The sequence below is a fragment of the Vollenhovia emeryi genome, unplaced genomic scaffold (assembly GCF_000949405.1).
Source record: "Vollenhovia emeryi isolate VEMERY1.0 unplaced genomic scaffold, V.emery_V1.0 DF939152.1, whole genome shotgun sequence".
In the NCBI taxonomy this organism is placed as follows: Eukaryota; Metazoa; Arthropoda; class Insecta; order Hymenoptera; family Formicidae; genus Vollenhovia; species Vollenhovia emeryi.
In genome coordinates this window covers 350,876-366,453 of record NW_011967214.1, presented here as the reverse complement: position 1 = coordinate 366,453, position 15,578 = coordinate 350,876, and the positions used below count along the sequence as shown (strand labels likewise).

General features: G+C 30.2%; 4 protein-coding genes across 4 annotated transcripts; all 4 read right to left on the bottom strand.

Annotated features, from left to right (window-relative positions):
- Positions 1 to 678: 678 nt before the first annotated feature.
- LOC105565399 (chymotrypsin-1-like) lies at positions 679 to 3,639 on the bottom strand. Its single transcript, XM_012018555.1, has 5 exons — positions 3,322 to 3,639; positions 2,364 to 2,511; positions 1,719 to 1,980; positions 1,346 to 1,483; positions 679 to 887 (listed from the first exon to the last, which is right to left on the bottom strand). The coding sequence occupies exons 1-5, from the start codon at positions 3,371 to 3,373 to the stop codon at positions 741 to 743; spliced, it is 747 nt and encodes a 248-aa protein (XP_011873945.1). The 5' UTR covers positions 3,374 to 3,639; the 3' UTR covers positions 679 to 740.
- Positions 3,640 to 3,831: 192 nt separating this feature from the next.
- LOC105565398 (chymotrypsin-1-like) lies at positions 3,832 to 5,872 on the bottom strand. Its single transcript, XM_012018554.1, has 5 exons — positions 5,774 to 5,872; positions 5,095 to 5,245; positions 4,707 to 4,962; positions 4,383 to 4,520; positions 3,832 to 4,148 (listed from the first exon to the last, which is right to left on the bottom strand). The coding sequence occupies exons 1-5, from the start codon at positions 5,823 to 5,825 to the stop codon at positions 4,005 to 4,007; spliced, it is 741 nt and encodes a 246-aa protein (XP_011873944.1). The 5' UTR covers positions 5,826 to 5,872; the 3' UTR covers positions 3,832 to 4,004.
- A 4,195-nt stretch (positions 5,873 to 10,067) lies between these two features.
- Positions 10,068 to 12,987, bottom strand: LOC105565397 (chymotrypsin-1-like). Its single transcript, XM_012018553.1, has 5 exons — positions 12,842 to 12,987; positions 12,192 to 12,342; positions 11,796 to 12,057; positions 10,802 to 10,939; positions 10,068 to 10,455 (listed from the first exon to the last, which is right to left on the bottom strand). Exons 1-5 carry the CDS (start codon positions 12,927 to 12,929, stop codon positions 10,315 to 10,317), a joined length of 780 nt encoding a protein of 259 aa, XP_011873943.1. The 5' UTR covers positions 12,930 to 12,987; the 3' UTR covers positions 10,068 to 10,314.
- Positions 12,988 to 13,913: 926 nt separating this feature from the next.
- On the bottom strand, positions 13,914 to 15,153 carry LOC105565396 (chymotrypsin-1-like). Its single transcript, XM_012018552.1, has 3 exons — positions 14,878 to 15,153; positions 14,296 to 14,433; positions 13,914 to 14,164 (listed from the first exon to the last, which is right to left on the bottom strand). The coding sequence occupies exons 1-3, from the start codon at positions 15,106 to 15,108 to the stop codon at positions 14,018 to 14,020; spliced, it is 516 nt and encodes a 171-aa protein (XP_011873942.1). The 5' UTR covers positions 15,109 to 15,153; the 3' UTR covers positions 13,914 to 14,017.
- Between the last annotated feature and the right edge of the window lie 425 nt (positions 15,154 to 15,578).

Sequence of the window (15,578 nt, the reverse complement as noted above, 5' to 3'; positions counted from 1 at the left end):
ACCCTGTATATTATATTAACTGAACTGAATACTATATGTATGAGATAAATTTGTTCATAAATTCAATTGTGCTCGAATAATAAGACAATAGAAAATAGTAAATTTTGTAAAAAAATTACACCATTAAATGTTTTAGAAAAACTAGTATTTTATTTACTTTAATTTTAAATTTTTTGAAATGCATTTACATTGAGTATCTAGCAGAAGTTTTGACATTTATAGTTGGCTTGTTTCTATTGTATTTCGATCATGTTTATATTTTATTTTTTTATTATAAAAGATAGCAGTACACTATTATAGCGTAAACTAGCAAATATTATTTTAGAAAAATAATGTTTAGATTGGATCTAAAAAAATTATTAGATTTTTACTATAAATTGTTTCATTTATTATTATAAACTCTTGGCAAAATATTAACTAATTTAATGGAAATAATCAACCTGATGAATGCTTCATAAATTTTATTTGTCTTTTGTACAATAGTAATGGTCCATGTACAATAATTTTAGTCATCACAAATCTATTATACAGCACTCTATTTTTAATAATGAGTTTAACAGATACATTTACGAGATTAAAAGATATTTGTGTGACATTGAATCTGATTTATTATTTAATAACGTATTGTAAAAATAACGTATTATAAAAATTAATTCGGACAAAAAATATTGAGAAGTTTCTTAAAACGGAAAATAATTAATTCCAGTAGTAATAAAATAACTTAATTTTGTTATATTTCATTATTCTGTACTAATATACTGAGCGAGCCAATTCGTGAAAGAGGATACTCTGGTATACACATCCGGAGATCCGACAGCGCATGGGTTAACGAATGAGGCGAGGCCGATTTGAACACCATTAGAAACGAGTGCACTACCGGAATCACCCTAAAAAAATATTTGTTAGAGATGGTACAATATTTAATGCCAGAAAAGAATAATTCTTTTGAACCAACATCCTTATTTTTCTCGTAGTTTGATCGTTAACCCTTTTACATGGCTTTGCTTATAACGAGCGTTGGCTTCTATCTATTATGTTAATAATTCCTACTCTATGCTTTTAAAGTATAGAATTTATGAAGAAAGACATATACATTCACGTTTGCGTACGCGCACACACGAGAATTTTGTATAATATAAAATTTTAATACTCATGGAAAGATAGGAAGAACAAAATAAATTAACTGATTTATCACTGGTTCATTGAATTTTAGAAGCACAATCAGTCATTATTAATAACTGCATATGTTTGTAAAACATTAAAATTAATAAATTATTTATATATTTAATTGTAATTAATAATTAATTATATTTTTAATTAAGATCAGTTATATGTATGTACTCACATGACATGCTCCTTGGCCATATTGTGAAAATGCGCAAATGTGACTAGACACCACATTAAAAAATGTAAGTTTGCACTTTATTTGCGAGTAAACTTTCAGATTGAGTTTTTGAAGCTTATCAGGTACTTTGCCTAAGAACTGTGAAAATAATCGAAGAAGTGAGAATCGCGCGTGAAGAAAAATGGAAAGATATTAAATTTACGCAGAAATTGATATCAATTTTTTGAAAAATTTTATATCCGATATTTAGACGTAATATGGCTATTGCAAGCAATATTTTATAAAATATCTATGTACTATTTCATAAAAAGACGAAAAAGATATCTGGATTATTTATTAAGATAATGTTTGTTTAAAATGCCATTCCCTTTACCTTTAGTGTTCCCCATCCTGTCAGGAAGCAAGGATCGCCAACCAGAACGGAATTCGCCTTTGCAAACGGGATTGGTTGCACCAATTTATTGAATTCTATATCAGTTTTTAGACGGAGCAAGCCAATATCATTGCGAATTAAAAGCAGATTAAAATCAGGGTGAAGAATGGCTGCTTCAGGCTTGTAAACATAACCGGCTTCACTCAAAAGGTTCGTGCCAGCGTGCACTGTTACGTCTTTGAGATCATCGGGATTGTTAAATCTGCAAAAATTAATAAATTATAACCATTGTACAATTTAACATTAGACTGCAGTTGCTTGAATTAAATTCAATGAATTAATATCAATGAATTAATTTTGGGACTTTCCAATTTTACTTTGGAAGATTTTTAGGTACATAAATATATAAATTCCTCATCTACATTTAGACTTCCCGTCTACATTTACTTTTCTTATTTTTTAATAATTGTTGTAAAAGTAATTCACAATAAGTTTACCGATTAAACTGATTGGGTCGCAAAATTAAAAAAAAATGGAAAGTTTAAAAATTCAAATAATCAAACATCGACAAAGTCAAATATTGAAGAGATCAAGCAGAAATTAAAACAATTTATTTTAAGTATTTTATGCAAATGTGATACATACTGCATAAGACAATGAGCCGCAGTGAGAATGTAACGTTTAGTGATAATAGATCCGCCACAGAAATGACTGTTTTTTTTTCTCAGAGACACCATATAAGGGTGTGCTCCGACTTCAGCGTCAGTCCCACCGACAATGTGCGGATCCACGGCTGAAAAGATTTTTAATTGATACATAATTACTGCACGATAAACTTTTAGTTAAATATTTTTTTAACTTGTATTCAAATCATACATCTACTTTCAAGAATTTCTCAGTTGAAACAATATCTACGATAATATTTCTTTATTCAAATTATTTTTTATCTCAATATATTTGAAATTTTTAATAAAATAATATAAGGAATAGAAATAAGTGTTATTGATAACTTTTATATTGCAGTTCATTTTTCTATTTCTATGAAAAAATTACAGGAGTTGTTAAAATGTGCTACAATATAATAATCTCAATTGAAAGGTGTATAAGACTATAGATTTAAAAAGAGAGTACATAAACCAATCGGAAATTTAAAGAAACGACGCTATTATACTTTACAAGTATGTCGTTGCGAAATTAAAAGATAACGTTATTTAAAAAATATGTATATATGTATATAATTATATAATTTGCTGTATTTATTTGATCTTTTATACTTCATTGTATAAAATTTTAATAATTATGTTAATATGCACGTTTACACAATTTTTACAAATACAATTGACCGTGAGTTATTATTGCAGAATTAACAATAGAGGATATAAATATAGGCGATATATAATCCCGATATAAATGCTGGTAAAATAATTCTTTTATTCATAGAGTTACACAAAATTTATATCAATTACGTCATGATTTATAGTACCATAAATAAAATTAGGAATTGTTTTCATATTTTCATTTTGAGTTTAGAACAAATCGGTTTTATTATTAAGTAATATTTTTATACGTCGAAACGTTTTACTTTGTACTTTCTATGACTTACCATGACTGACTGCCGCCAAACAAGCGATCAACAGAGCAAAGAGTGTGTGCATTGTAAGTGATTAACTACTGTTGAAGAAAAAATGCCGCTTCATTATATACATGCAATAAAGATTTCTAAGATTAGATAATTTCGATTAGATAGAGTTTTGAGAGCGTTATTATGAGCGTAAATAAGTGTTATTTTAATTAGAAATATTCGGAATCTTATCTGTATAAGACAAGGCAATTTCACTGATCGTGAAATTTACATGTGAATATTTAACTCAATGCATTGTGTCCAGACTTACTAAAATTTATATATTTATCTCTTTTTATTTTCTTCTCCACTGGATTTTCTTTTATTTCTGTTTTAATTGATTTTTCTTTGTTGAATCCATCAAATGTAATTATAACAATTTAATATCATGTAGATTTATAAATTTTGTGATAACGTAAATAAAATATTTATCGTGGATAAAAATAGTAAATGAAAATATTGGTTTCTATATCAGAAAAAATAAAACAGATTACTTTGTTATTGTTTTGTTATTTGTATTAGTAATTTATTTAACTCTTGAAAAAAATAATACAGGAAATACATTTTGCAGAAGAAATTTGTTTAAGTCGGATTAGTAACCAAATTATAAATCATGTATGACAAAATAACTTCAATTTCAATAAAGAAATTAAATTTAATATCCTTTAATTCTTCATATTCGTGATGATCCATGTTCTAAAACTGGATACTCTTGTGTAGACGTCCGGATATCCAAGCGCGCAGGGATTACCGAAGGAAACGATTCCAATTTGAGTTCCATTGGCCACTAAAGGTCCACCGGAATCACCCTGGAAATGAAAAGTATCGATTATTAATAATAAAATACTAATATTATAAATGGCAGTAAATTGCTCATTATTACAAATTATTCTTATAATTATTTCAGTGCTGAGATGAAGTTGTAATCGGCATATAATTTGCTTGCTATAAATACAATTGTTTATATTATTAACAATCTTCTAATGTTGCATCAAAAATATATATGTGTGAATTTAGTTTAATATTAATAATTGGCGGCTTACGTGGCACGCCCCTTGTCCTTCTTCAGTGAAAGTGCAGATATGAGAAGGTTTCACTCTCCATTGTACTTTTTCACATTCTTTCTGCGGGTAAACTAACAATTCAATTTCTTGCAAGTTATTCGGAGCACTTCCACCAACCTAAATAGAATAACCGTGATTAGATAAGTGAGACTTGAAGTAAATGACGAACAGAAAATAATTATTACCATTCTTTTCACTTAAACATGTATAATGAGAAAATGAAGAGTTATTCTAAAAGAGTGGCTCGTTCTTAGGTATGTGTAAGAGATATTAGAAGACTTTATCAGAATAGTTCGATATTACCCTTGTAGTTCCCCAACCGGTTAACGTGCATGGCTTGCCCTCAAGATCTTTATCACTTTTCGAAATACTTATTGGTTGCACTAGCTTGTTGTATACAATAGGAGCTTTAAGGTGGATCAAAGCGACATCATTGATAAGCAAATAACTGTCGTAGGCTTTGTTGATGGTAACATTCGCTACAGAATAAACGTCTCCTGATACGTTCAAAAAGTTTGTGCCGACATGGACCTTCAAGTTATTCAGCGAATTTTCCAGTCTAATAATAAAAAGGCATATAAATATGTATATTCTAGGTTTTACATATTATGTCTGTTTAACGTGTTAAACAAGTTTTGGAATTATGTTCCACTAACAATATATTGATATAGATTTAGAACGTCTCACGTACCCTTTGACACAATGTGCTGCGGTTAACACATTACGGTTATTCAGGATAGATCCACCGCATCTATGCGAGCCGCTATATCTTAATGAAACTTGATACGGATATTTACCGATAGGAGCATCTTTACCGCCGACGATACGAGGAGATGGAGCTCCTTATTGACAAAAATTAATTAATCACGTTAACACATACGCACAATAATGTCTGTCCTATTACTACATACACCTTTAACGTTAACAATTAAATTTTATGTCAAGCTTATAAGCCTGCATACAGCCACATAAGCTGTTCGGTATAGTTACAGATTGATTAAGAATAGAAAATTTGTTTTTAGCAAAAACTTATCGTTTACATTAATTACACAATTAATGAATTAGCCACTGAAGTTATTAATATTTTGAAATTTATGTAACAAATATTATAATTTATATAATTAATTATTTTTGAAAATATGTATGTTTATATTGAAAATACATATATGTATAACAATATATTTACAGAAGTTCTAAATATCATACAACGAATATTTGTGATATTAATGTTACTTATATTGGAATATTATTATTTTATACATACATATATCAGGAAGACACGTTGTTGTTTTTCTCTTTCTGATTGTCTCTCTCTTTCTCAATTTCTATATGTATTTCTTTATTATTTATAATAATTTATGAATTCGTACCTTGAACGGCATATGCCAGAGCGACAACTACGAAGCAAGCTAACACACGCATCTTTGATAGCAGTCTTGTTACTTAGGACTGAAGCGAATAGATGCATTTATATATGATTCTGAAGTATGTGCTTATGACGTTTCTATAAATTTTTCTCAACGCGATATCGTATGATAAAATATTGTTATTTATAGTTGATAAAAATAATAATTTTAATTCAATTTGCGTTTTTCACGCCATAAATCTTTTTAGAAGAAGTAGGATTAATGTCTAGTTATCTGGTGATAGTGATGACTTTCCTCTTATCGATTACTATATCTGACGTTCAAGTCTACGATATCTCCAATAGATTGGGTATTACATTATTAGAAATCGATGTAAATTTTGTAGTAAAGAGCTGCAAATCTATACGGCCAAAACCAAACAGATTTATAACTAACAAATAAGAAAAGAAACTTTAAATAAGAAATAAATCTTTAATAAAATCTCGAATAAAATTTGTTTGCATCTTATAAAGATAAATACCAAATGTAATGTCGTATTATATTCTTAATGTAATATCGTTTTATATTAAACATTTCGATTACTATGTCTACTCGTATACTTACGTGTGGCGTGAATTTCCGCAAGGATCCCATAAACTTCTATAAATATTGCTACACATATATTTAATAAATATATCCTTTTTGAAATAAACAATTATGTAAAATATAGTATTTCTTACATGAATGTAAGATGTCAATATCTTTAGTTGCAATTTAATTAATTATTATAAAGGAATAAAGGCCAATAATAAAACAAGCAACTGAAAGGTTACAAATTTAATAAATATTAATTATCGCAATAAAGAAATAATTTCAAGTTCGCTAGCGCTTTGATTCTTGGATGTATAGCTCTCATGTATGAATCGCGCTAGATGTCTGTCTTGTTGGCTAACCGAGCATAGATGGCAAATCGCGGGGATTCAGCGATCACGCGATGATATCGATCATCAATTATTCGCAGAGAGCGATCGCGATTTCTTCCCGTACTTGTCGCAAACGCGTATCAAGAAAGAATAATACGATATGCAGAACGGCGCGGGCATAATAGACTCATTCAATTGTCGCCGCATGAATGATCCTGCGTACGGCGTGACCTTGTTTTGCCGAGCGCCGTAAACAACTCGGTCGAAGGCCGAGCACGGGTTCCAAGAAATGACGTAGCGCCGTGAAATACCCTCGGTCGAAAAACAATTTATCATTCGGCGCGATTCAGTCGAGCGAGGCGGGTGTTTTGCGTGTCTTCGCGTCGCTCCTCGTAACGCGATCATTTCCTACGAGAATCTCGGTCGTCTCGTACGGGAGATGTTAACGTTTATCAATCGCGTTTAAGTAATTGTCGCGATCCGTAATCATATCGTTGATTTCTACGGTGATTCGTCGAGATGAATATCACATACGGTAATTCGACGAGAAAATGCGATAAGTGAATAACATAAGTGCGCGTATAACATGAAGTTTCCGTTTTCATCGCGTTCGGGAGTGCCGTTTGAATAATCGAATCAAAGACTTTTCAAAGCCCATTTGAGGAACAAGTATTCGTAAAATGTCCGTTCCTGTCGATGGCCACACTTTCGAGAATTGACAATTTTTGGGATATAATACTCGTCGACTTGAAGTGGAGGCGAACTTGACGGAACAAAATACATTCTTTCATATGGACTTCGTAAACGGAAGTGTAAAATCGCGCGAACGATCTTTGTGTTTTCGCTAGCGTGCCAGAGGACAATATGAGTGGAGGAGGCCTTGGAGAGGCATCGGGCGCCGGCGGAGCAACTTGATGTAAATGTTATTTTTCATTTTGTATAAAAGTAATCTTTACCAGTTTATTTTTGAGTCGTTTTCTTTCATAATTCAATAATTTCGAAATAATAATTAGAGAACAAGAAACCATAAAAAATATTATAAGTTTATTCTCGTGAAGATCTTTTGCGAAGAATCTTTCGCGCGTTAATCATTTAAACATTTAATCGAATAAAGTTTGATACGCATAAGAATTATTTATGCGATAACTATATTTTGCAAATATATTTTACAATATTAGTTTTCACATTGAACACTGCTTTAACGAATTCTATATTTGTGTTACAGAATCAACGTAGACAACTCCGCTGCTGCGCATTGGATCGGTGAGTGAGTAGTTTTTTATTCAGGTAACGAATCTCGTAGATCGTAGAATGTATTTAGATCATAGATTAATATATTCCGGAGATTCGTTACTTAAAATGGATAGATTACGACATAATTTCAAGTTTACTTTAACATATTTCATCTATTGAATGGGAGTGAACGCGATTGTCATTGTAGAGGGTTGAGTGCTCCGTTGCAGCACGTTACATATTTTCACGCAAAATATGACGAATATTATTGATGCATTCGTCAAGCTAATCTCTTGTAACCTATTCTATCCATTTTTCAGTAGCAAATTTATATATGTATTATATATAAAATCAAAAACATGACGTGAGATTCGAATATTTTATTGAGACCGCTGAAACTTTATGTTATTTTCATACGTTATTTGAGATTATTGATTAACTAGAATGTTCAATTTTCGGTCTATCTATCGTACGGAAAATTTCTTTTCTCTGGATCTCACGTCATTTATTCTGTATGTGTATCCCGCGATTCACTTTTAAGATGCGTCTCGCATGAATACATGCATAATTACACGCATCTTCGTATTTTCGCGGTCGGTCTTCGCGATCAACTTTTCAAAAAATTTTCGAGAAATCATTAATTGCTTAATTTCATCGATATTATAAATTTAAATTTATCGCGGAATGTAATTAAAATAAATACAACGCGAAGTAAATTGTTTTTTTCTAAATACATATAATATATCCTTGAACTTTGAATTTAAAGATTGAGTCACGAAGAGACAGTCATTATCTATTCTGCAATAAATAACGGAAGTAAAAATATATTTGAAGTGTTTTATACAGCAAATTTTTTCACTTAATTTTCTTTTTTGATAAACTTCTCGTGGTCGTGCATTTCGATACGTCGACGCTCGCATATAATTCGAACCGTACGAAATATCTGTCGGTGACGATAATAAACCGACTATGGAAGGAGTTTTCTTCCTTCCTGATCTCTGGTCAAAATGACCAGACTGTATGGCCAGGAGCAACGAAAGATATGTCCAATCTGGCCCAACGAAAGAAGACTGGATACGACGGGGTAAGTGGTCAATATTGGCCACTCTGATAGAATATGTAAGGTGATGTGTAAAATAAGTTGATTTCTTCTTATTTGTCAAAATTCGGGTGGGTTATAAATTCTTATCTTCTTTACATATTCTCGCATACGTGCGAGATTAAAAAGACTTCTTTTAAATCCCTATTAAATCGCGCGCGTATAACTCCAAATCGGACCTCTTATAAATCGCGTCGTTTTAACGACAGATTTGCAAGTTTATTAACAAAAAGTGGAAACGCGGGTAGGTAGAAAAATGGATAGGTAAGACTATACAGCGGAATACGGATAGGTATTAGGGATTCCAGTAGGCAGGGACAGGGGGACATTACTGCATAATTAAAAAGATAGATAAAATTATAACTGCAATGTATTACTATTAAATATAATTACATTTGCAATCGGATGCACATAATAAGATGGAAGTTTTTACTTGAAATTTACTTGCAAGTTTTGTAGATCTAACTTACTTTTAAGAGATCGTTAATAAATACATTCAGGATATTTTTTATCCCAAACATGTAATATGTATATATTTTACATTGCAAGAATTTCATGTTATTGTATGCATAGGTACCAAATATTTCATATGTAACATCGAGAGATATGACAGTTTTACTGTTATTAATTCTGGAATTATATTATTAAATATTTAATAATATAAATGAATAAGAAGATAGCAGGTTTTTAACGTCACAATTTGGTTATAAATCTTTATTTATAACGCACGACTTAACAATGAATTTTCCACTAAACAGATTTCACTCCAAGGGAAATAAATTCACGATAAAATTAATAGATGATGCCTATTAATTTACGAGAAATTATCCTATCCCATATTGGGAGCTTATCTCATAATAGGGGACTTTCTTCTATATATTATATTTTTGATATAGTTTATTTGGTAATCTGTCTGTGTTATAAATAGTCGCGTACTTCTCAATATTAGATCTTTTAAAGTTCACACCGAAATCATCTTGGCAGCCAAAGTATGAAATAAGATTTTATTTAAATAATATGTATATTTAAATAATCACATATTTAAACAGGCATATTGTATATTTAGTTTAATACAAGACGCGCGGATAATAATTATTTACATATTCAGTAATTATCAGAAAATTATTTCAAATCCGCTCTTCCATACGCACACACAATTATAGTTACTATTTATCATATTTTAAACTTGTTGAACGCTTCATGACAAATCCTATGGAATATACATATATGAGATACGTATATGTATGTATAAAAAATATCAATGTATTTAAATAATAATGTGTGTGGTTAAGATATCTCGTTTTATCCTATTATTCAACATGCTTTTGGATCCAATCCTCGAAAGCGGATACTCTCGTGAATACATCGGGAGCTCCAAGAGCGCATGGTCTACCAAAGGAAACAATACCAATTTGAACACCTTTAGCAACGAGAGGGCCACCGGAATCACCCTGAAAATTTAACAAAAAGAACGATTAGATATTTGCTAAATGAAAATTTCATTTAATTAATTCGTCATATTTAATTATTGCCATGTAATAAAAGCATGAGATATTGCTTGGTCCAGCTTTAAATTTTGCCGATGCCTATTTATATTATATTTAAATAATCTCCTCAATATATAAATAAATTGAATATATATTTTTGATATTTTATTAATAATCTATATTAAAATTTCTAAAATCTCCGTGTATTTATGTCAAAGAAATAAATTGGATATAGGGGTATTTTTTTCTCGCTTATTACATGTTTATGCAGTTTAATTTTAGATAATAAAATGTTAATTTCAATACTTACATGGCATGCGCCTTCACCTACTTTCGTAAGCGTACAAATGTGGCTAGATTGTACATTCCAGTGCGTTTGTTTGCATTTTGCTTGGCTGTAAACGCTTAACTCAATCTCTTGTAAGTTGTTTGGAACGATACCGCCAAACTAAAAATAAAGAAAATATTTTCTATAAATTCATGGACTATAAAAGTTTTTTTTAAATATAATGATACAAATATAATATGATACAAATTAAATATAATGATACAAATATACACTTTTGCATATATGTGTGTTTGTCAAATTTTATGTAGATTCGAAAAAATTAAGAAGTTTAACAAGATAAAAAGACTACGCTACTAATATATCCAAGATCTTTTTCTATTCATTTTGAATTATGTTTAACGTGAGAATAAAGTAATTATTTCTTAAACTCTCATACATACATATATGTGTATATATTACTAAACTTTATACATAAATATCGATAAATATTAAATGAAGACGAGGCTGCTTTTGGACAAAATTATTAGGTACCCTCCTGATTATTATACTGCAAATCTAAGTATGCTACTTTTATACGCATATATGTGTAATTTGGTAGAGCGCTTGTTGCACACTTTCTTCTGTTTAAAATCGCGACACGCGACTTGATAAACGTCATTTACACATTTCTTGCCGTTTAAAAAGAATCTTTTTAAATGATAAGAAATGTGTAAAATAACGTATGTCAAGTATCATATGTTGTGATTTTAAACGGAAAGAAGCGTATAAAAAGTGTTTCAGCAAATTACACATATATGTGTATAAAAGTGACACTTAGATTTCCAACGTACACTGTACTGAATCTAATACTAGAAAGATTTTTATATTGTTTAAAGGTTGTTTACTGTATAGAAGCAATGAACGTTTTGCTAAACAATTTAAAAAAACAGTCCAGGTATTAGATTCAGTACAGTATAATGATTAGGAGGGTGCCTAATAATTTTGTCAATGGCTATAATTTCCATTTGATACTTACCGAGGTTCTTCCCCATCCGGATAAGGTGCAGGCAGAGCCCGCAGGGGCAACATCGGTAGTTGCAAGTGTTATGGGCTGTATATATTTAGTGTATTTGATAGGAGTTGACAGAATAAGTAAACCGATGTCATTAACTAATCTAACAGCATTGAAATTGTGAACGATGGCTTTTTTCGCTGTGTAAATGGTACCAGTCTCGCTTAACAGATTTGTGCCAGCGTGAATAGTTAGCGATTTCAGAGCTCCTGGATTTCCTTCGTAGCTGTTAATGAAATACGTTTTGGTCGATTACGATTTTCCCTTGTCAGATAATTTTAAATATTTTTTTCTTAATGCGATAAAAATCTTATTACATACGCGTGTATAAATAATATAAAATAAGAATAAAGTACGTACCTTATTATACAGTGAGCAGCAGTGAGAATGGTATGTTCATTGATGATGGATCCGCCGCAGGAGTGACGTCCATTTTTTCTCAAAGATACCTGATACGGAAATTTGCCGACCGGAGCATCTTTTCCACCAACAATATGAGGATTTGGGTAGCCTATTTAACATGATACAATAAAACCGAATGTACAAATCAGATTTATGATACATATTTCTGTTTTTTAGCTTTTAAAGACATAAATAATTATGACTGTTATTATAATCTATTCTAGTCATAGATTATTACTATTAATAAATATATGTCCATATGGCAATTATTATGTTAAAATGATTCATTTCCACGCTATTCTATTATTCTTGACACGCACGCACACGCGCACACACACATACACACACACAAACACAAATTCTAAATTAAAATATAATTAATGTAATTTTATTTTGAAAAATATTAATTAAAAAATATTTAAAAAATTTCTATAAGTAAAATATAAATTATATGTATAGAAAGGAGAAAGTGCCAATGTGAGCCACAAAAAGAACGGAACTCGGTTCTCACAATATAAAATCAAAAATTTCTCTTTAATAGCATAAACGTTTCGACCCTTTTTTGGGCCTTGAAATAATTGAAATTGATTATATTTGTTCTTGCTTACCATGAGCGGCTACCGCCAGGCAGGCGACTATCAAGGCAAAGAACGCGTGCATGTTAACAGCGCGACACTGGTAATAATGAAGCTCCATCGTACGTTTATATAGACCGTTTTGAGCACTTCACCAGTACAACATATTTTAGAATATTTATATGTGTGCTATGTAAACATGAAATCTGTGTAATCCGACAGATTTAATCATTAAATTCGAAATGATTTCGATAACTTATGCTAAGCGATTAAACGTGAGATCGAATTGTTTTTCTGCGAAGATCGCTATCGCCAATTGAAAATTTATTTTGTAATCTTTATCTTTAATACGTGATGCAATCGATACAATAATCTAAAAATCACGGCGTAAAACCATTACTCATTGAGCTGTTTCAAAAGCAAGGATTTACAAAATATATGATAATATCATGAGATTCATGTATCTTGTTTATTTTACGCAATTTAATGATAATGTAATTAACGAAACTATCAGAAAATTAGGTACTTATCAAAGCTAGCAAATAAGTTATGAATGATAAACAATGAGTAAACTGTGTGTTGCTTTAATGTTTGAAAATTTCTATATATAAATATTTATATATTACATAATTAATACCTTATATATTAAATATATTATTTCATCTTTCAATAATTAATTATTTGAATATAGTAATAATATATCCACGATTTGGATTGCATTCCATTGATACACAAGTTTTTCTTATGTGGATTGTAGGTCAAGCTATATATGTATATATTTATATTATTATTTATATGTACGTATATACTTTGCTACGTTTTCCAAATAAAATTTTTATAAAGATAAGTATCTTCAGTTTTTGCATTACGTGTTTTAAACTAATATAATATATTTCTTATAAAAATATATCATTCTATATCTTTATTATTATTAGAGATATAATAGATATTAAAAACAAAACATGATTTTATAACCCTATCTATATTCTTTCGGATTATAATAGTTTGGCTACATTAATACACCTGATCTACAACGCAAAACAATATATCACGTAAATTATAATAAGATAAAAGGAATAATAATAAAAAAATATTGAAGTATATTAATCCTGTAACGTGTAATACATTTCGTATTACATGCAAAAATTTATTTGAGATTTATACAGAATGTATCATATATAATAACAATACGAAAACATTAAATTTTATTTAATTGTCAGTCATGTGTTCTTTGATCCAATCTTGATACGCGGATACCTTAACAAACTTGTCGGGTTCTCCTACAGCACATGGAACTACAAAAGATGCGATTCCAATCTGAACGCCCTCGGCAAGTAGAGCGCTACCTGAATCACCCTGCAACATTATGAGAAATTATTATAATCAAACTAATTCATTTACAATTGTTTTCCTTTGCTGATACATAAACCATAACCATAAATTAACAACCGTTTACTTAAAGTTAATAATAAACTTGTGTATCTTACATAGCACACTCCCTCGCCAGCTTGTGTGAGAGTGCAGACATGATTGTCAGTTACTCTCCAAGACGAAAGCTTACATTTCTCGGGAGAGTAAACTTTCAGAGCGATCTCTTGTAAGGTGTTAGGTGTAGGTCCATTAAGCTGAAAGAATGTTTTGTGTTGATGAATAGACAATTCGCTGTTATAATTAATTAATGACCTGATAAAAGTCAAGAGTGAGTCATAAACGTCATATATGATTAATATATGGTTATAATGACGTTAAATTTTTTAGAATCTTCTAAAAATGCGAAAAATAAGAGAAAACTGACTACTATATAAGATACGATACTGAATAATAATTGCATAATTTTACGTATAAGCATAATATTATTTATATATTATTATGAACATATATCATTACAGATTCGAAGAAGCTTAAAAGACTACAATTAGTTAGTATAGAACATTGCACCCTAGAAACAAAGATTAACAAATTTTTGTGGTGAACCTTATTGGTATTTTATTTGGTGATCAAATATATCGATCGTATATCTTGTTTTTGTCTCTAAGGTAATATTAAAGTTTTTTTAATTCAAAACTTACCGAAGTTCTGCCCCAACCGGATACAACGCAAGGAAGGCCTGCGACAGCGATATCCTTCTGTGCAAGCGGAATGGGTTTTATCACGTTGGTGTATACGATATCTCTGTTTAATCGAATGAGACCGACGTCGTGATTAAGTTTGACATTGTCGAAACCAGTGTGCCACGTCACGCTCTCCGCTTGATAAGCATCACCCGTCTCATTTAAATAGATTGTACCCGCGTGAACCATGAGATTTTTGGCATCGGTGACACTTTGGAATAATTCTTTGTGTTAGAATACAAGACAATTGTAGCTTTTTAATTCCTGATATTCCCAATATTATGCACACACAAGTCCTTAAAATTCTTATAAAACAAATTTCTAACTTTCCAAGAACTCATAAAAAATTAGAAAATTTATAAGTGACGCTGGAAATATATGCGTTATATATGTATTATATATGTATATAAGATGTATATAAGATGTATATAATATTTATATTATCTTTAAAAAGTAATTCTTCTAGCACAATTGTATATTTATATATACAACAAATGTATGTATACATATAGGGTGTACCGCAACTCGTGACCGAAATTTTAATAGTGTATTTCTGAGCAAAAAGTAAGACGAAAATCCTAATACGAAAATGTCGAGGCTATAATACTTTTCAAATGGGAAGCATTTATAATAGACAAATCAGGTAGTCTAAAGTTCGG